The 21,741-nt window shown below is 46.7% G+C and overlaps 1 protein-coding gene across 1 annotated transcript in view; it reads right to left on the bottom strand.

Moving 5' to 3' along the window:
• HYDIN (HYDIN, axonemal central pair apparatus protein) overlaps positions 1–21,741 on the bottom strand; it is a 330,325-nt gene that overhangs the window by 40,034 nt on the left and 268,550 nt on the right. Inside the window, exons 52-65 of the mRNA XM_023756097.1 lie at positions 19,950–20,109; positions 19,673–19,845; positions 18,854–19,052; positions 16,682–16,781; positions 14,580–14,679; positions 11,976–12,144; positions 10,971–11,209; positions 8,977–9,094; positions 6,987–7,191; positions 6,040–6,275; positions 4,931–5,082; positions 4,629–4,818; positions 1,721–1,823; positions 1,230–1,508 (exon numbers count right to left, since the gene is read on the bottom strand). Coding sequence (XP_023611865.1) covers positions 1,230–1,508; positions 1,721–1,823; positions 4,629–4,818; positions 4,931–5,082; positions 6,040–6,275; positions 6,987–7,191; positions 8,977–9,094; positions 10,971–11,209; positions 11,976–12,144; positions 14,580–14,679; positions 16,682–16,781; positions 18,854–19,052; positions 19,673–19,845; positions 19,950–20,109 — 2,423 coding nt within the window. The remainder of the gene's footprint in view (positions 1–1,229; positions 1,509–1,720; positions 1,824–4,628; positions 4,819–4,930; positions 5,083–6,039; positions 6,276–6,986; positions 7,192–8,976; positions 9,095–10,970; positions 11,210–11,975; positions 12,145–14,579; positions 14,680–16,681; positions 16,782–18,853; positions 19,053–19,672; positions 19,846–19,949; positions 20,110–21,741) is intronic.

The following is a 21,741-nucleotide window of genomic DNA, read 5'->3' as shown; positions in this document are numbered from 1 at the left end:
TAATTCATAATTTATCTCAAAATCACATTTTTTAGAAAAATGTATTTGTATTGACTTCAGAGAAAAAAGGAGAGGGAGAGGGAGAGACAGAAACATCAATGATGAGAGAATCATTGATTGGCTGTCTCCTACACGCCCCCCAAACTGTGACCTCCTGGTTCATAGGTTGACGCTCAACCACTGAGCCACTCCGGCCAGGCCTGAAGTTCACATTTAATGGGGACTTCTATAGCCTGATTTTCTAAATCTGGCAAGCCTCTCAGAAGTATAAAATTTGATTTCTGAACTAGGGCTCACTGCTGGCTCCTGCTTGACTTCTGAGAGGAGAGAAGCCGCCCTGTAGCCACCAACAGGGGCGAGGAGTGCTGATTTTTACCCATGTCATATAGACTGCGCAATGCTCTATTCCAGGACTATAATGAAGCTCCTAGAAAAGCTATGGGACAGTGTTGGTATAATTCACTTCATAGCAATTAGGCACACAGTTAGGGTGCTTAACAAATGCTTTCTAAGGGTAACTAGGAAGTGAATTTTCTCCTACCCCAAAGAGTGCAGCTAACCAGATGAAGCTGCAGCACTTGACAGACTGCAGAGCAGAATGTCTTAAGCTTTCGTATACTCACACATCACCTAGAGGCCCTGCTAAAATGCAGGTTCTGATTCAGCATGTGAGTGCTGGGGTAGGGCCTGGAATTCTCATGTCTAAGAAACTCTCAGGTAATGCTGATGCTGTAGGTTCTCAGACGACAGAGAATGATGCTCTAGAGGAGGCACAAGCCTACACCTGTTAAACAAGCCCACCATCTCTCTTAGAATGTCCAGGACACGTGGTGCAGGTGAAACAGACAATGTCAACGTGAGCCAGTTAATAGATATAAACGTAGGAAACTGCAGAGAGATGTGTATTCCGTTCTTCGCTAATCTGGAGTTTGAATTTTGGTTAGTAGCTAAATTGGAATTGGAATTCAAACTATAAGCCCCAGAAGGGCAGAGACTCTGGCTACTCATCAGAACTCCAGGGCTCAGCACAGTGCCTGGCACATGCACAGGGATGCTCCATGAATGTCCCTCGAGGGTACACATGAGTGCTAGCAGTGGCGGAGCCAGGCACGAAAGGGCGTCGGTCCTAAATTCCCAGGAAGCTAGTTGATCTGCTTTTTAAATTTCACTCTCGTTTAAAATGACCCAAGAGCCAACAGTTGTCAACACCTCACTGTGGCTTCTCCCACCTGCCACCAAGTTTTCCATAGGTACGTCCTCGGTGACCTCGGACACGTCGAAGGCCTCCCCGCTGGTGGGAGCCACCAGCCCGTGGACGTTGTCCAAAGTGATGTCATCCTCGTAGCCTTCCCCCACCAGGCGGATGATCGTGTCCTCGTACTGATTGTTGCGCACTGACAAGTGGATGGTGCCTGTCATTCTCCCGACATTTCGGGCTTGGAAAACCACATCAAATTCGGCTGTCTCTCCGGGAAGAACCACCAGGGAGGCCGTGTGAGCTTTCTTCGCTGCAAAGAGAAGAGAGAAGAATGCTGTAGGGTCAGCTTAAAGGAAGATGCATCCATAAAGACCCCGACTCAAGGGCAAGGGTGGGAATGAGCACTGCTGAGCGTGGCCATTGGTGACAAGACATCCTGCTCTCTCTGGGTCCTGACTGGTCCCCCAATGAAACGGGGACTGGGCTCCATTGCTCTCTAGAAGCTACTCTTCCTCAACTTACCTTTCGCATGGGCTTTGTTTTCCTCTATGATGTAGATGTAGGAGGTCGTGGGCCTCCCTTTCAGGGAGAAGACTTCTAGTTGGTCCTGCAGGTCAACATGCAGCTGGAGAAGGAAAGCAGGAGTGAGTGTGACACTTACAGGCTGCTCATGGATGTTGAGGCTATGGTGAGACCCCGTGCTGTTTGGGAAGTATCCCCCCGAAAGCCATTGTGCCTAGTGCCTGATTTTTTGTTTCTTATGAAGAGGGAGAGATCATAAATATTAGACCTGGAGAGGAAAAAAGAACATTTAGTTCAGCTCTTGTTATCCAGGTGAGGAACTGGAGGCCCAGAGAGCACAGGCACCTTCCCAGATCAGCCAGCTCAGTAGTGACAACGTGGGTTTGCCACGGCCTCTGCTTTTGACAGAGGTGGTTGTAAAATATACTCTAGACCAGTGGTTCTCAACCTTCCGGCCCTTTAAATACAGTCCTCATGTTGTGACCCAACCATAAAATTATTTTCGTTGCTACTTCATTACTGTAATGTTGCTACTGTTATGAATCGTCATGTAAACATCTGATAGGCAGGATGGTCTTAGGCGACCCCTGTGAAAGGGTCGTTTGACCGCCAAAGGGGTCGTGACCCACAGGTTGAGAACTGCTGCTCTAGACTAATAAATGAAAATGGATATTTGTCATTCCATGAGGGATTGCATGCCTATGAGTTTCTAAAAACCAGTGTCTCCTAGGTACCAGTGCCTGAGTTGTTTGATAGTGTCATGTTGAGATCCTACCAAGATGAGAGGAAAACCAAGGTGGGCATTTTCTCCAAAATTAATTGGAGAAAAATGATGTTTTCCAGCCCACTGATTTAAAAAATAAAATCAGCCTGGCCGGCATAGCTCAGTGGTTGAGTGTCAACCTACGAACCAGGAGGTCACGGTTTGATTCCTGGTCAGGGCACATGCCCAGGTTGTGGACTCAATCCCCAGCTGGGGGCATGCAGGAAGCAGCTGATCAATGATTCTCTCTCATCATTGATGTTTCTATGTCTCTCTCCCTCTCTCCTTGCCTCTCTGAAGTCAATAAAAAACATATAAAAAAACCTGATTATGTTGATTTTAAAAATAATCTAATAGAAATTCTAGAGTTAAAAAAATGTTAAGAATTTATTTGGAGGTTTAATAGCAGATTAGTTATAACTAAAGGCAGAGTTAATAAACTGAAGACAGGTCAAAAGAAATTATGCACAATGAAGCTCAGAGAAAAATGGATGGACAATACAGTGAGACTATGAGACACAGAGGATATACTAGTATTTAATTGGCTTCCCAGAAGGAGAGATGGGACAGAATAGAAGAAAAGCAACATTTGAACACACATCTAGGAATTTTCCAAAAGTTGCAGAATCGAGAAGCCCAGTGATTTTCAAGAAGGATAAATAACAAGAAATCCATACATAGACACATAATAGTGAAATAGCAGGAAGCAGATACAGAGTGACAATGTAAAACACAGTCAGAGGGAAAAGATTGCCTTAAAAGAACATTTTAGACTGACAGCTGGCATCTCAGCAGTCACAATGGAAACCAGGATACACTGGAATGGTATCTCCCATTTGCTGAAAGAAAACAACTGCTAGCACAGAGTCTTCTATAGCCAGTAAAAGTTACATTAAAAATGAAGAAGAAATGCCGAAACCGGTTTGGCTCAGTGGATAGAGCGTCGGCCTGCGGACTGAAGGGTCCCAGGTTCGGTTCCAGTCAAGGGCATGTGCCTGGGTTGCGGGCACATCCCCAGTGGGAGATGTGCAGGAGGCAGCTGATCGATGTTTCTCTCTCATCGATATTTCTAACTCTCTCTCACCCTTCCTCTCTGTAAAAAATCAATAAAAATATATTTAAAAAAATTAAGAAGAAATGAAGATTTTAAAATAAAAATAGAGAATTCATTACCAGCACGCATGCATTAAGGAAATAGTAAAAAGTATTCTTTGGTCAGTAGGAAAAGGATTTCAGATGTAAAGGTGGAGATGCAGGAATGACAAGCAATAAATAAATAAATAAATAAATAATAATCATCATCATGTGGGTAGACCTAAAAGAGTCTTAACTGTATAAACAACAATAACAATAATAGTAATAATGTCTTGTAGAGTTTACAATATATACAGAATCCGAAGCCCTCGACAAGCTGTCCCCTTACTCTGCCTTCTGTATTTATCTCCCACTGCTCTCCTATCTGTACACTATGCTCTCATGAAGCTGGTGTTTACTAGCTCCTGTTTGTATCTTCTGCTTTTTTGCTTGTGTGACTCTGTCTTTGCCATTTTCTTTTGCTACCTGGACGCACTCACTCACTGCCATGCCCACCAACAAAAACCCAGTTACCTTCAGTGCCACTCAGATGTCATTTTAGAGTGAAATTTTCCTTGATCCCCTAAGATGGGATCAAGGTCATTTTCAAAAGTCCTCCAGTCTTTTGCGTAACCCTTACACAATTTAGCACTTTTTTTGTAAAATAAAATTTTACAAAATATAATGGCTGAACCAGAAGTCCCTACAGATGCTACATCTCTCACCCCCCAATGAGGTTTCTTTTGTTTTCCTTTATTATAAATGCAATGTTCGTTACAGAAAAAACAAAGACGACACTAAGCATACCCATAATCCCACCCACTAAGCTTGGTGCATGTCCTTGTACACGGCCTCACACGGTGATTGTTAGTGGACTATGTCATCTGCTCTCTGACACTCCTTGAGGGCAGAGACCATGTCAGATTTCCCTCTGCATTAACACAGGTTAATGGATGAGGAACATCAAAGAAGCCCTCCTACAAGAGGGATGGCAGGGACCTCAACATCAGAAGTCTTACATCTGAAGGCTTCTTCTCCCTTTCCACCCCGCGCTTCACCCCCCAGCAGTACCTCGGCAGGGATATTGCCATTGTTCTTGAGGATGAGAGGGAGTTTCTCTGAATGGCCAAGAAGAAGCCTCTTAAAGAGGAGCAAGAGGTTTCCATACTGGTTGTGGAGAATTGGCCGCACGATGGTCACCCGAGGGAGGGTCCCCTCTCCCACGATATCAAACGTGAGGCTTCGGTTCTTGGTCTGGATGCTGCAGGGGAACAGGGAGGTGGAGGCCTGTCAGCCCGGCATGGCAGGAACGACATCCCATGGGGCGTGGCCTGCAGCCCTGCTTGCAGGAGGGGTTGCTGGGCTGCCGGTACCTGGGCACGCCATCCAAGGTCGCCTCGAAGATACACTGGTACGACTGCATGGTCTGGGGGGTGAAGGTCACCGTGGCAAAGGCATGTGAACGACTGGCAATACACATCTTGTTGGGTTCCACTTCAAAGATGTCAATGATGCGGGCAGTGGCCTGGTGAGGGGGGAGGGGCAGGAACCCACACATGTGTTAGCTATGTGGCACTGACACAGGGTTTGCTGCTTATCTCGGTTGCCCCGGCTGTGAAATCTCCCCCCTCGAAGCTCTGGGGTAAACACGTTCCATTGCCTGCACAGCCGTGCCCCTGAAAGGGACAGCCTAGATACTCTGGGACCCATCTTCCAGCAATAACCACATTTCCTTTGTTTTTTTCAATGGACAGCCTGAACTTTAGGATGGGGAGAACATATCATGCCTGCACACCCCGCCCCCCCGCCACCGTTAGAAACTTATCTTTGTTTAGACATCAGGTGTCCTCACCTTTTTATGGTTTTTTTTTTTTTTTTTAGCACAAAATAAGGAAGAACTAGCTGCTCCTTTGTGTCCCAAATAAAGTCAGAGAATAATGACTGGATGTCACTGGGGCGTGAGGGAAGTCATAAGAGGAATTAGTCTCCCAAACCCTGTCCCTCTGTGGTGGGTGCCAGCCTCCTGGGAATGTATACTCTATTCTGGCTCTAGGCTGGGCCAACCCTCTGGGTGGTCTCCCCCCCCCCCCCCACCAGCCATGTGAACAATGCCAGCTCTGGGGCACAAGGACACCTGGGCCGAGATTCTACTTTGGGGCAGAGAACTGAGCAGCGGAGATAAGACTATAGCATCTGTAGCACTTCTGCGTGGAAGTGAAGGGTGAGTGAAACCTATGGACTCAGCCCTCTCTCTTGTCATCCTGAATTTTCTATTCCACTGTGAAGAATATATAGAAAATTCCTCACAGCCCAGCCCCCTGCTCTCTGTGGTCTGTCCAGTTTCCTCCTACAACTTCCAGCAGGGCCTGAGTGTCAGATAATCCCCACTGATGTAGACGGGCTCCAGAGCAGGGGTTTCCAAGAGTTCTCTCCCTGGCTTTCAGCCAACACCGGTGGGCTGGGGCCAAGGGGGGCTGCTTACCTTGTTGGAGACAGGCTTAACCACAATGGTCACATCGCAGGAGATCTTCCCCACATTGCTCATCTTGAACCGAGCCTTGGCCTGGTGACCCACCATGACATGGCTGAACATGAACTTGTTCTCATCCTCCACAAACAGCCCCTTGCTCTCTGTGGTCTGCAGGATGCTGTACAGGTTGGTACTGTTGCAGATCTGGTGCTCCTCAAATATGGAGGCGTTGTTGTCCGTCACGAAGGCTGGGGGGTGGAGGGAAGACTTAGACACAGCCCGGTAGCCCAGTTCCTGCTTTCTCTAATTCCTCACTTGGAGGTTTGGATTCCGACAAAGGACAAGCATAGAAGAGAGATAGGGTGTGAGTGATGGGACATAGTCTAACTTCTTTCATACGGATCTTGTGGGTCGCCAGACCCCAACCACCGTTCCTCCCAATGGCAAGGAGGGGCAAGATCAGGATCTGGGGTGGGCTTAAGAAAGGAGGAGGCAGTTGGCTCCCTTTGGTGCGAGGCTGCAGGGCGCCTCTAGCCAAAGCAAACGCTCTTCCCGTGCTCCGTCCGAGATCCGCTGGGTTAAAGCTGCGGCATGCTCCGTCAGTCACCGGCACTGTGCTCCGTGTGCGTGTTGCCCACAGGGAGTGACCTGGCCACGAACAGGCTGGATACGGGACTTGTGCCAGATCCCATCGAACCGCGATTCCCAGAGAACCTTGGTCATCTGAGAAGCCCAGACCAAACTCAGGAAGACTAGGAGTTTAAAGCTGCACACCCCCTTGTAGGTGTGCATGCCTTTGTAGGTCTTTAGGGAGAAATGTGGCTGAAGACGTGACTAGAGGAAGTTCTAAGGCCCCAAAGGTAGCCGCCCAGCCATGTTTGCCCCACATGTGCACGGGGGAGGGGCGGTTACAGAGGAAGGTCTTGTAAGGGATGCGGTCCCATCCGAGAGCTCAGTACCTGGTAGACAGGCTTCCGCCAACAGGCTGTAAGGAATGCCACCAGGGTGGTCTCTGGGGTCTCGGTCAGAGATCTCGATCGCCATAAACTCCTCACACTTCCCCACAGGGTCAGCCACGCAGTCAACGGTGATGGTCTGTACGCCTCCGGCAGAGATGGAGCCAAACCCAGGGTACACGGAGAACATGCCGTGGCTGTAGCGAGCCTGCAGGAAACAGTGGGATTGTGGGAGGGGTGGAGCCCAGCGGGTGACAGAGACTGAGCCCTTCTACCAGAGCTGTGAGATGGTGTCAAGAGGGACTGTTGGGGGGTCCCCCAGAGGCTTCCTCTGGGGCTCAGCTCTTCTCCTGGGGGGAGACCCTGGGGGTTCTTCAGGGAGGGGATCTCTCAGTGCTTCCGGCTCGGCAAGTTCTCAGATGAAGCACAGAGATAACTCCTTTTGCTTGGACCTATCATGATTGAGTGGGGCTTTCAGGGGACAGACACGTTCCACATCCTACAACACTTACCCAGGTGGGAATCCATTCTGTTGTTGAACCCCTTCATGAAATTCTACATTTTGCTTATTTTTTTTTCTTCAATTCCAGAATTCCCATTTGGTTCTTCTTTATGGCTGCTCTTTCTTTGCCGAGACTTACAGTGTTTTCAATTGCTCCAGGTGTGAGTACTTGCTCACAGAAGCACTTCTATGTTGGCTGCTTCAGCGTCTGTGTCAGATAATCCTAACAGCTCTGTCCTCTCGGTGTTGCCATATGTTGCTTGACTATTTTCATTGAGTTTGAGATCTTCCTGGCTCTTGGTATGACAAGCGAGTTTCAGGAGAAACCTGGACATTTTGGGTGTTATATTACGAGACTCTGGATCTTACTTAAACCTCTTTGACCTGGCTTTCTCCGAGACCTCTCGGCAGCGGGGAGAGAAGCACTGCCTCATCACTTCCAGGTGGGGGTGGGGGTCCAATCCCCCACTCAGACCGCTCATTTCTGCCAGGCAAGGGTGGGGGCTCCAGCTCCCCACTAGTCCTCAACAGCTACCTCCCTGGCAAGGCAGGGGAGGAGAGCTTCCTTACTGTTGTTGCCTGGGTGGGGAGGTCCACTGGGCGTGGGGGAGAAACGTCTGTTACCATTGGGTCAGGTGAAACTCAAGGCTCCCATGTGGTGTCTCCACTAACAATGGGGGCGGGGGGAGGGTCTTGAAACTCCTGGCTACCCCCTGGGTGTTCCTGGGACACCATTCTGGCCGGGGGTTGAGGCACCTCCTCATAACCTGGATAGGGTGAGAGTCTTCCCACGGTCCTTTGCTAGCAATGGTGCGGTAGGATCCTAGGTTTTGTCATGTTCAACTGTCATAGGACAGGTCTTATTTGAAGATTTCTGGTTTACTAGGCTGCTCTTGTCCTGGTTGTTTGGCCAGTGGGAACAGGCTTTTGTTGGGGCCTTTTTTGGATCTGTGCCTGGTGATGTTTTTGTGTTGCCAGCTCCTTCAGCATCCCGATGAGATATATGAGGCAAAAAGAAAACCCAGGGAACTCACCACCGTGATATTCATTGGGTCCCAAGGACCCTCACTGATCTGATCTGTTTTCTCTCCGCCTGTTTCATACGTAATGTCCAGGGGTTTAGTTGTACTTGGTTTGGGAAGGGTAGGGAAAAGTATATCTCACTCCATCTTACCAGAAGCAGGTGTCTTTGAATCTCCTTTTATTTAAGCCAGTCTTAATGGGCTCCTGTTTCTTATGAGCAAAAGATTGCTAAATATAATATATATAAAGAGTTGAAATGTAATCGGAAGGCAGTGAGGAGCCCATGAGGGTTTTAAAACTAAAGAGGATATCCAAATTAAAGGCCATAACACCTGGTCTTAAAATGAAAGTGGTATTTCAGTATAACTATTGAACATTCCTGCTATCCTGGGAAGGGGAGTGTTTGTGCAAGGACTAGTTGGAAGGTGGTCTTACAGGGTTTCTTTGGACAAGAGAAAGGGTCCTTACCTGGCTAGTGATGTTTATTTCTTTCTGAACAGTTTCTGAGAACTTGGCTGCTCTGGAAGGGGTAGCCTTGTAGAAGTTCTCGCTTTCCCGGGATCTTAAAGTCCTCGTGTGGCTGACACTAATTAAAGAAGCAAGAGTACATACACCCTTAGATGGGGGTGGTGACGTTAAATGCCACCTGTCTGTCTGCTTGCAAGGTCCCTTCTCCTAGGAATGGGGGAAGGCCCCCTTTTTTTTTTTTGCCTAAAGAGGACATTGGGGTAGTATAGTCAGCATTCACCATTAGCCAAAGTCATTTAACAACGGTGAGAAAATTATGCAGTAATTGTACTTATTACATATGACTCATCAGGACATTGAAAATTATTCTGCAAGAGAATAATAGTTTTTAAATGTTTACTTGAGTTCTTTGGAAAGCAGTGTGTAGAAATTACTTGTAGACATCAAATCTTTTACCTGATCTCATTTAAAAAAATGAAATGGTCAATAGATTAAATTCTGGCCCTTTCTTCACATTTGTAGTCATGATGCTCTTTTTTTGTTTTTGTTTTAATCCTCAATTAATTGGGAGGATATTTTCCCCTCCCAATTGATCTCTAGCGAGAGTGGAAGGGAGGGGGAGGGAGGAGGGGGAGAGAGAAAGAGAGAAACATTGGCATGAGAGAGACACATTGATTGGTTGCCTCCTGCACACGCCCCTACTGAGGTTTGGGGAACCTGCAATTCAGGTATGTGCCCTTGACTAGGAATAGACCCTTTGACCCCTCGGTCCGCAGGCCGAGGCTCTAACCACTGAGTAAAATTGGCCAGGGCAGTCACGGTATTTCTTAAAAAATATATTTTATTGGTTTTTTTACAGAGAGGAAGGGAGAGGGATAGAGAGTTAGAAACATTGATCAGCTGCCTCTTACACGCCTCCTACTGGGGATGTGCCCACAACTGAGATACATGCCCTTGACCGGAATCGAACCTGGGACCCTTCAGTCCGCAGGCCGACACTCTATCCACTGAACCAAACAGATCAGGGCTGTCATGGTATTTTTAAGAGGTAAAGAATAGCACAAACACAAGCTTGGGTAACTGTTCACTTCACTTGAAGCTAGTTTACCCAACAATTAATTTTCCTGGAGGCTAGTTCCCCTAAAATATCCAAATGTATTTGAGGTGCAACTTTAACCTTTTGAGAGATTTATGTATTTGAGCATTCACTTGCTTAATGACCAACTGAAGATAGAACAACTGAAGTTCTATCCTCTTTTGAGTATTTTGCATGAATTTGTGCATGCTAAAGTGAAAAATAAATAAAAGACAATTTAAAGCAACACACAGTTGTATTATAATATCTATAAACATTATTAAATTATTATAAAATAAGTAAAATATTAGGTTGAAATTAAATGAGGAAGATAGAGACTTTCGACAGTTTAACAAAAAATCTCTTAATACATTGCCAAAATGAAAGAGGCTATCCACAAAAGTGTAAAACAACTACAAACAATGTAAAGCTGTATGTATATCTGATTTAAACAATTTATTAGAAAGTCAACTATAAGTTAATGAATAAAACAATTTTAATTAATTAATTAGAAAGTATGTGAAATCTGGAGTCAGAGATGTGGGGTCACAATTGAGATCTACTGGTGTGATTTCTTGGCTAATCTTGGACGAGTCATTTTTTATTTTTAGAGAGAGGAAGGAAGAGAGAGAGAGAGAGGAACAGTGATCAGTTGCCTCTTGCACACGCCCTGACTGGAGATCCAACCCACAACCTGGGTATGTACCCTGATCAAGAATTGAACCAGCCACCTGTTGGTGTATGGGATGACGCTCCACCCAACTGAGCCACCCGGCCAGGGCGCATGAGTCGTTTCTTAATGACCTCACTCACAACAGGGAATAAGGTGAATTTAGATAAAATATATGAAAGCTCGTTGTAAAATATCAAGCACTAATTAACTAGGGAATGGCATGAGTCAAGCAAATAGCTGTCTTACGCTTTCTTTTGGGGAATGGAGCTCTCCCCTGTCATCCTGTAGAGGTTATACTTGAAGTCAGTAACACCTTGATTTTCTATGGTGAAGGTGGTGCTTTTACGAGTGCCACAGATCAGAGCCCCAAAGTTGATGATGGAGGAGGGGCTGATGTTGTATTTGGAGAACACTGCATTCACAGAAAGCCTAATTGGGATGCTGGCAATGATTTCAGTTCCGTCTGCCATATTGGGCTCAATGATCTAGAAAGGAAAGGAGGATTGGGAAGACATCAGCTACCGGCATAGCTCCAGAATTCCACTGGCTGTCTAATTCATTGCCTATTTTCCTCGTTGGCATGAAGGCATGTTCCTTTCATTCTCTTTATATTATTGCAATTAAATATGACAAATGAATACTTGACAGGTTTCAATCCCAATTCTATTTATGTCAGAATGACCCATTAGAGATTTTCAACCTTCTCATAGACACTAATTACTAAAATTCTGCGGCACACCAAAAAATATATTTTTTGCCAATCTGACAAAAAAAAAGGTATAATTTTGATTCGTTCACACTAGATGGCTATTGTTGTGTTGGCTGTTGTCATTTTTTAAGTTGACAGTCTAAGGGAAAAGAGGTCAGTGCCCCTGACTAAACAGTCAGGTGTTGCATGTTTTAAACATCCTTGGGGCACGCCTGTTGAAAATGGCTGACACAGACCAACTTTGCCTCCCGTTTTCACTTCCCCACTCCTCCTCTGCACTTGATGACTAACCTCGGCTTCCTTGTCTCAGGTGCTCCCCAAAGAGCAGGGTCCACATTGCCTTTCTGGAGCTCTCAATTCTGATGACTTTGCCTACCTCCCACCTGACCTACCTGGACCTACTAGTTGGGGACCAAACGCTGGTGCGTCCTCTCTGGTTGCCACCCAGGCCAGCCCTCCCTTTCCCCCGCTTGGAGCATGGGTAGACCGTGTGCTCTTCTTTTTTACATGTGTCCCACAAGCCTGCCACTGAGCTCTCTCACCTGACAGCGCAGGATTGGCTGTTGCTCTATCTTCACTTCCTTTTTTGCGCGGAACAACACCTGGACATTTGTGGGCTTATCTGTTGTGGACATGGAGCCCTTCCTAGGTTGGACTGAGATCATAGAATTTATGTTGGTGGATGTAATGCCTACGGAGTCCACAGAAAAGCTGGAAGATAAGAATAAAGGTTAGTATGAGTCATTATCCAGGGAACCCAAGATACTAGAGAGCAGACTCTAAACCAGTGGTTCTCAACCTTCCTAATGCCGCGACCCTTTAATACAGTTCCTCATGTTGTGGTGACCCCCAACCATAAAATTATTTTTGTTGCTACTTCATAACTGTCATTTTGCTACTGTTATGAATCGTAATGTAAATATCCGATATGCAGGATGTATTTTCATTGTTACAAATTAAACGTAATTAAAGCATAGTGATTAATCACAAAAACAATATGCAATTATATATGTGTTTTCTGATGGTCTTAGGCGACCCCTGTGAAAGGGTCGTTCGGCCCCCAAAGGGGTCTCGACTCACAGGTTGGCGACCCACAGGTTGAGAACCGCTGCTCTAGACTGTTAAGTGCCTGCCATGCCTCTGGCCCTGGTTAACTACTTGGCCTAGCAGTGTCCACTATGCATTGCACTCTGTGACTACCCATCCTTAGCCAGTGAGTGATGCTTGAGGCAAAGACAGCCATCTCCAGCCTGTGGTGAAGTGGTGCCCTAGCAGGAAATCTCTGTCCAACAGGGACACTTGATGCTGGATAAGGATCAACTATATTAATTCATCTCCCTCCCTCCCTCCCTCCCTCCCTCCCTCCCTCCCTCCCTCCCTCCCCTTTCTGAGACTGGGTGCAACACACACAGAAGGAACAGTGACACAGAAGACAGGGGATCCAGGAAAGAAGAGAAAGCGGGGGGGCGGGGGCAGGAGCCCTGTAAGAGAGGCCTTCAGAAAGGGGGGCTGTGGCCCCGTGGAGGTGAGGTGAGATACCACAGAGATGAGCTGACTCGTGAAAATGGCAGGGGACTGGAGAAGGAGCAGGAACTTCAGCTGAGATGGGACACCTGGAGTTGCATGTCATCCTCATGCCCCAGGGGACCTGGTCACGCCATTGCTGCCTGCAGGTGCCTGCGCTCCCTCACCTCCCCGCACAATCCCCTCATCACCTGTTGGAACCAGAGGGTGACTCTTCCATGTGACCTGAAAGAGCGGAGCTAACACCCTGCCTTAACCTGAAACAAAACTCGCCAACAGGCACAGTTGCATTCAGCATTAATGCCTGAGTGCCAGTGGCTTTCTTTTACGTCTGTTAAGCTTTCATTTGTATTTATTTATTCCAATACATGGTTCTAACTAATGGTGGTATTAAAGTGGCACCTCTCGAATTTTCAGCATTTTCTGAGCGAAAAAAAACTATCACGAATACATTGAATTTCTTCCAAATCTGTGAAGGGGAAGTCCCTTTATCAGCTGTGAATTCTTCTGGGGGAAGGATGACTTTTCATAGAAATAGATTGGCCGTGGGTGCTGGCACTGCCACTGAGGTTTGTGTGACCCTACCTGAGTGACCTCTTCCCTCCCCCCACCAAGCACCACCCTTTCCTCTCTCAGGAAACTCCCTTATTTAGTCTTTCATTTTTAAAAAATTGAATTTATTGAAGTGACATTGGTTAATAAGACCATACACGCTTCAAGTGTATAGTTCAATAAAACATCATTTGCATATTGCATTGTGCGCTCACCACCCCAAAGTCAAATCTCTTTCTATTCCCATTTATCTCACCTTTTCCCACTTTCCCCTCTCCACATCCCCACATCCCCACATCCCCTTTCCCTCTGGCTATCACCATATTTAATATATATATATATATATATATATATATATGGATTTCAGAGAGGAAAGGAGAGGGAGAGAGAGAGAAACATCAATGATGAGAAAGAATCATTGATCGGCTGCCTCCTGCATGCCCTCTACTGGGGATCGAGCCAGCAACCTGGGCATGTGCCCTGACCAGGAATAGAACTGGGACCTCCTGGTTCATAGGTTGACACTCAACCACTGAGCCACGCTGGCTGGGCTATCACCATATTTTTAATCTCAAGAGATGAGCATAAGCTGAACCTCTAGTCCAGTAGGCTGCCATTAGGAATGTATACAAACAGTGCTTCTTAAAATTAAAAAAGAAAATTGGAACATCTACCCACCTGAAATCTTATATAGAATGCCAATTTATGAAACAGAGGAGCTGAAGACAGGGCAGGGCAGCTTGAGGCCAGGTTCCCCATCTCTGTCTCTCCCTCTACCCCAGGACCTCCTCCTCCCAGTATCTCCTATTCACAGCATCTCCCCCTCAGGCCCCGTGGCACTAGGTGCCTTCAGAGGGCCCTTAAGGGTCTCCACAAAGCCACAGAGTTGAGAGCAGTGTGAGCATCTCTGCTCTCTTAGCAGTTGGAACTCCCTTCATTGAAACCAGGAGAGGCTAAAAGCAGAGATGGTCCTTATGCTTGCCCCAAACATTTTTAAAAAATCCCTCAGACACATTTTTCTCTCCAGGAGTGGACACAGATGACCACATGCCGGATGGTTTTCAGGTTACCTGAACATGATCTCATATTTCCCACGGTTCTTCAGTTGCAGGGGCTGCTTCACTTCCTCCATGACTCTCACGGTCCCAAAATCGAGGCCTCCTTCAGCTCCTGCAGAGGCCAGGGCCGGGATGGGGAGGATAAGTGGGCGTAGGAACAAGAAGCAGGGGGACTTCCTATTGCATGTCATGTGGAAAAGCCATGGTGATAATTGCAGAGAATTTGCTTTCTGAAAACATCATGGCTAGAAAAGCTTTTGAAATTGCATCTTCGCAAACAACAGACACTGCTCTTGCACCCGATTCAATGGGGCAGCTCCCTCTGGCTTCTATCCTAGGATCACTGTCCTTTTATGTCTCCCAGTGGCTAAAACTCCCAGTATTCAAACAATTTTTTTGCACTAAGCGTATGGTGTACAGAGTTGGGATATCCTATATAATAAAAGCCTAATATGCAAATTGTCCCCTCAACTAGGAGTTCCACTGGGAGTTCCACCGGGGGGTGGGGCTGGCCAGCCAACAGCCTTCGGCCCCTCCCCATGGCCGACCCTGCCCTGGCTGCCTGTGGTGGCGGCAGTGGTGGCAGCAGGCAGTTGGGGGGAAGGAGGCCCCAGCCGGCAGCCAGCAGCGGGCAGCCGCTAGGGACCCTACCTGTGCATGAATTTTGTGCATTGCGCCTCTAGTTATATATAAATTTGTGTTGCTTTACTTAGCATTACATCATAACAATTTCCACACATAATTAACAACTCCTCATCAATGTGATCTTTTGTTGTTATTGTTAATCCTCACCCCAGGATATTTTTCCATTGATTTTTAGAGAGAGTGGGAAGAAGACAGAGAGAGAGAAACATTGGTGTGAGAGAGATTCATTGAATGGTTGCCTCCCACACGTGCCCTGACCAACTGGGGCCGGGGAACAGAGCCTGCAACCAAGGTACATGCCCTTGAACATAAATGGAACCCGTGACCCTTCAGTCTGTGGGCTGACACTCTATCCACTGAGCCAAACTGGCCAGCGCATCCTCAATGTGATCTTAATGGGTGTACGACATATCGTGATATGGCTGTTCCATAATTTACAGTATTATTCCTACAATAACAGTATTCCATTACTGATAGAAATTCAGGTTGTTTCCACTCTTCCATTGTTATAAATAATGCTGTGGTAACTATCTTTGTACATGAGACTGATGACATCTAGGCAAACATGTAGTTCTAACATTCTATGAATCTTGTTGCGATCTATCAGAGAAAGGAGGGAGGTGGGAAAGGGCATGGTCAAAGGCTCTATCTAAGCTGGGTGATGGGGCCATGCGGTGGGCAGAATCATGCCACTCCTGCCCCAAGAGAACCTGGGAACGTGCTAGTTTACATAGCAACGGGGAATAAAGGTATCAGATGGGATTCAGGTTGCTGATCGTCGGCCTTTAACACGAGGAGATGATCCTGGATTCCCTGAAGGACCCAATATAATCATAAGAATCCTTAAAAGTGAAAGAGGGAGACAAACATGGGAGAACCAGAGACCCGGCAACGTGAGAAAGGCTTGACCCAACATTCCTGCCTTTGAAGATGGAGGAAGGGGACCATGAGACAAGAAATGGGGGTGGCTTCTCGAAGCTGGAAAAGGCCAGGAGATGGAGTCTTGCCCAGAGTTTCCAGAAAGGAATGCAGCCCTGCCAACACCTTAATTTTAGTCCAGTGACATTCATTTTGGATTTTGTGATCCACAGGGCTGAAAGATAAGACATTTCTATTGTCTGAAGCCACCAAGTTTGTGGGAATTTGTTACAACAGTGATAGAAAACTAATACTGGCAGGAAGATGGTACTCACTCTCAGATGACTGCTCAGAAAAGAGCTCCGCAAATGTTGTATCTACATGACCCCCCGCTCCCCTGCCGTTGTTTCCAGCTGGATAAACTGAGATTCTTGTAATGTTGCTAACATCACTCTGGGGCGCGCGTTACTATTTACTGAAATTCTACCCCTCCTCCAATAACCGCCTATACTGCACCAAAAGATTCCCATCTCAGGATACGTCACCCTCCACCCAGTATAGTTCTTGTCACCCTGCACTACACTGCACCAGAAGATGTGACTGCTAAACACCTTTGGGAAAGGTGATGTCCAAGGCCATGTCGTAGGACTCTGCGATGATCATGATGTTTTCAATCTGAACAACTCCAACAAGATTGTCTGGGTCCAAAATCTGTTGGGATGAGAGAGAGAGTCTTCAGTAAAAGCAAGACCCAGGAGGTGCTTAGAGCCTGAACAACGTAACACGCAGTGGGAATCATGAAAGAAATGTGATAGGAATATTTTATTTATTTATTTATTTATTTATTTTTAAAAATTTATTTTATTGATTTTTTTTTACAGAGAGGAAGGGAGAGGGATAGAGAGTTAGAAACATTGATGAGAGAGAAACATCAATCAGCTGCCTCCTGCACACCTCCCACTGGGGATGTGCCCTCAACCAAGGTATATGCCCTTGACTGGAATTGAACCTGAGACCCTTCAGTCCACAGGCCAATGCTCTATCCACTGAGTCAAACCAGTTAGGGCAGGAATATTTATTTTTAAAAAATTCTATCCTATGGGTATGTCCTATAGAATAGAATTTTGTTTTTATTTTTTTGTTAATCCTCACCTGAGGGTATTTTCCCATTGATTTTTAGAGAGAGTAGAAGGGAAGGGGAGAGACACACAGAGAGAAACAGCAATGTGAGAGAGACACATCAATTAGCTGCTTCCTGCACAAGCCCTGACCAGGGCCAGGGACTGAACCTGCAACTGAGGTACGTGCCCTTGACTGGAATCGAACCTGAGCCCCTTCAAGTCAGTGGGCTGACGCTCTATCCACTGAGCAAAACCAGCTAGGGTTAGGATTATTTTTGAAATATATTTGAATTTGGCCTTCACTGAACATTTGGTAGGATAAGTGTTCTTCATAGCACCCTTTGGGGGAATGCTGGTGTAGACCATCAATATAAGAATGGGAAAATGAGACCGCATTTTCTATCTTGTCCAATTACTGTGTTTAAATTATTTGCATGATTGTTGCAATATTGTTGAAGTCTGGGCTGTGAGTATACATTGCAGAAAAGTGTTCTTTAGAACTCTGAAATAAAATAAACCTGAAGAGCACTCTTCCGATAATGGAAATGGAACACTTGTATATTGTTCATCATCCTTGCTCTACCTATTTGGTAAATCTGAATTGTTCTGTTCTTTGTTTCTGGCTTAATACGTAGAAAAAGTCCTAGATTTTTCATAAAAAGTGTTTAATGTTTTTCTTCTGCAAGTTTCAAATGCCTTATTTGCATGAACATTACTACTATTAACGTCAGAAATGTAAAAGACAAAAACAAGAAAACAAAAGCAAGGCCCCAGCCTCCAGTTGCTCCCTGTCCCCCTCTGCTGTCACCCCTGGGGGTAATTCCTCCCTTACTGTCCCAAGAAACATCCGAACTGGTGTCAGCTGGACCCAACCATTGACTCCTGAGACTAGTGAGGGGGTGGGAATGGTCCGTCTGTCAAGGTGAAGGGCACTGGGCTGTGGGTACCGCTCTCCTGCGTCTGCCTAGAGATCGCCCGCTTCTCTGCCGAAGCCGCAAGTTGACAAGTTGTCACCACTCCCCATCACTGGTGCTTTGGGTGCCAAGAGGGAAGTTTGTGAATATCACCAAATTCGAGTTTTAACTCGGAGTTTCCATCTTTTCTTTCGTCAAGCACTCTTTTACTCGGCACGGATTGAGTGCTCTGTTCTTAGCACTGGGAAACCCACCATGAAGGAGGCTGCCTTCAGGGAGCTTACAGGGTGTGCAGAGCAGAAACTGTGGGTTGGGGCTGTCAAATGGGATTAGATAAGAGTGTGTAACAGGGAGACCCAGCTTAGTGTGTGTTGGCAGTGTGTGTGTATGTGTTGGCAGTGTGTTGTGGACGGTGTGTGTGGAAGGTTGTGTGTATTTGTGTTGGCAGTGTGTGTGTATGTGGTGGTAGGGTGTTGTGGGCGGTGTGTGTGGAAGGTTGTGTGTATTTGTGTTGGCAGTGTGTGTGTATGTGTTGGTAGGGTGTTGTGGGCGGTGTGATGTGGAAGGTTGTGTGTTTTTGTGTTGGCAGTGTGTGTGTATGTGTTGGCAAGGTGTTGTGGGCGGTGTGTGTGGAAGGTTGTGTGTATTTGTGTTGGCAGTGTGTGTGTATGTGGTGGTAGGGTGTGAGTCAGAGATCCCAGTGTGTACACATTTTGACGACCAAGTCTGAAGATGGGTGAAGCCTCACCTCCAACCGAAACGCCTTCTTGATGTTGACGGGTTTGGAGGGTTGGAAGTGCACTTGCAGGCTGTAGTCAGCCTTGGGGGGGATGGTGCCCTGCAGCATGGACACGGAGAAGTCCTCGCCCAGGTGCTCCAGGCTGGTGATCCGCCAGGCCACGGGCAGGGCCGTGACGTTGTGGAAAAGAACTACTTTGGATTCTTTTCTGCAGAGACCAGAAGATATTTTGTCAGTTTCAAGTGGTTTTGATTTATTGTGGCAGGTCAGAGGAAGTACTTCTGGTTATTTCAATTATAGCTCAGTTCACTAATCAGTATTTATCAAGGAATGGGGCCTGACAGTATCCATCAAAGAATGCAACATCCATATCATAATATCATCTCATCCATTCTGTCCCAGCAGCTCCAGAAAGAAACATTCTCTATTTAGAATCATAGATTCCAGTGAACAAATATGTAAGTTCTGGTTTTGAGCTAATGTTCTCTGTTTGTGCTATAATCTCTAGGCTAAATATTCTTAAACTTTTAGGGTAATGGGCTGCTTTGAGAATGGGGAAAAAGCTAGTCTTTCTTCTGAGAAAAATGCAAATGTGCTCACACTTTGGCAGTTGATCTTGTGGGAGTGGGGGGTGTCTTGATGCGGCTGAAGTCCAGCAAATAGGGCTACTAACCATCCTGATTTGCACAGGACCAGAAGTTTCCCATCATGTGGGACTCTAAGTGCTAAAGCCAGGAAAGCCCTGAGCAAATCCAGATGAGTTGGCCACCCTAGAACTAAATACTCCTTCAATTCCATCCCAGTCCTGGTGGCATCGAGAACGCTGACCTGTGCAGCAGAAGCCGGTCAAAATGCAATTGCCTGGGTTCCACATCCAGTTCTGGGCGGACCCCCTCGCAGCTTAATTTGAAGATGGCTGGTTCCGGGTTCTCCTTGATGCAGCAGACTATGCTGTCTTCAAAGATACCAACTGCAGTGGGGTAGGCCCACACGGTCAGTATCTAGTGGAAGAGGCGAAACAAAGGGCATTTACACCGAGGATACCAAGGCCTCAAATTTCCCAAGAAAGTCTTACCCTGGTGGACTGGTCTCCATGGGGCTGTACCTGCTTCTCATTGGGTTTGAGAATCATGTTCAAGGGTTCCAGGAAGTAGGTATTTGCTTTGACATCATTCTGGAAACAGAAGAACACCTCCGTGACCATTGGGGAATTGTTCAGGATTGTCAGTGTCTCCATGTTGCCTGGGAACAAAGATGACCTATACCTGGAAATGAACAAAAATGAGGGATACATTAGGAATGTGGATGTGAGGATTGACTGAGATCTCAGGTGGAAAAGGCAGTTGTGGGGGTCAAGACAATTCCAAAGGACAGAGTGGTTACACTGAGGCAGCCTGATCCCTGCCCCCAAGTCTTGGTCTCCTCATCTTTAAGATGGGATGATTCCAATACTTTTAGGATTTCTGGGAGTATTAAATGAATGAGTGCAGCCAATGCTCTTAGCACAGCTGCAGATACCAAATGCTCAAAAAATGGTTGTTATTGTTGTAAAGAATTCTAAGAAATATACAGCTCTATCCTTGCCAGGGCTTATCTTCCCAGAAGAGCTGATCATCTGAGTAATTCATTTCACATCTGTCTTAGAGATGACCTCATTCACCGCCTTCGGCACCCACACAGGATGTTACTGTTTCATCATGGACTCATTTGGCGATGTTTGCTGCTACAGGGCTGTTTGTTTCCTGGGACGTTAGGATGAGAGCCACAGAGTCAAGCGGCCTGAGCACTGGAAGCTGCTCAATTATTGGCACTCAGAAAAGGAACCGCACAAGAAGTGCCAGCAAAGACACACATCGTCAGAGAGCATAGGATAGGTCAGGAAGGCAAGGTACCACAGTACCCACTGGTGCCCAGAAACAGCCCGCAAAGCTTTGTGGACAGGCTATGATGGAGGAAGGAGGGAGAGTGCATGGCAGGGACCAAATCAGAGTCAGAGAAACACAGGACTCTCTGTGGGACTGCCGGAGGGGTGGTGGCCTTCACAGCCACCCTCCAGGGCTGTGCTGTAAGTTTCACATGCACAATCCAGGGCAGTCTTCATTGACTGTGAGGTGGGTGCTACTGTTTTCCCACTTTGCAAACGAGCACGCTGAGGCTCAGCAAGGTTTAAAAGAATAAATGAATTATACCTGGTTGCACTGGTCCTTGTTTCTGGGCCACTGTAATTGTCCTCCTCCTGGACCAGTGCTGTTTGGCCCCAATTCCTGTGTTCCAGTTCCAGTGCTGTCCCGAATGGCCATGTTTTCCTTGATTCCCACCACCAGGCTTCTCTGTACCTCATGCCCATCAACCTGACCCACCTTCCTCTCTCCCAAGCCCTTCTCCTGGGCCTTGAAGATCCTCTCTATCATCAGCAAACCTTCTGCACCTTCACTTTCTAGCCCAGCACCTCAGGAAACAAACTGGAGGTATTAAGGGAATGGGGAACTAAGATGGCTCTTCAGCTCCACCAGTAAACATAGAAATAAACCCTCTATACTTATCACAATGCATGCTAGACTGAATGATGACATGTTGAGACCTTGTTTTCAGTTTGGGTCTTACCTCCCTGCCTAGAGAATAAGAAATTTGTGTATAAATGAAAAAACTAATATCACCAAAAATGTATAATCATCAACCTCACCAGGGACTCCAATTTTGCTGGGAATCTTAACCTATTTCTCTAATATGCTCTCTCTCTCGGGGTGCTCCCTGGAGAGGCTGTGGGGCCACCTGCCCCTCCTCTCGGCAGCCCCTGGGCAGCACCGCGATCCCTGGGGCGTGGCGCCCGTCACTCCCCCAGGCTCAGGGCCCCCTGTGCCACCTGGAGACCGGGAGGGGCTCGGTACATCCGTGGG

This window comes from Myotis lucifugus, unplaced genomic scaffold (genome assembly GCF_000147115.1).
Source record: "Myotis lucifugus unplaced genomic scaffold, Myoluc2.0 scaffold_88, whole genome shotgun sequence".
NCBI lineage: Eukaryota > Metazoa > Chordata > Mammalia > Chiroptera > Vespertilionidae > Myotis > Myotis lucifugus.
Note: the sequence above shows the minus strand (reverse complement) of the source record. Positions and strands in the feature narration are given on the sequence as shown.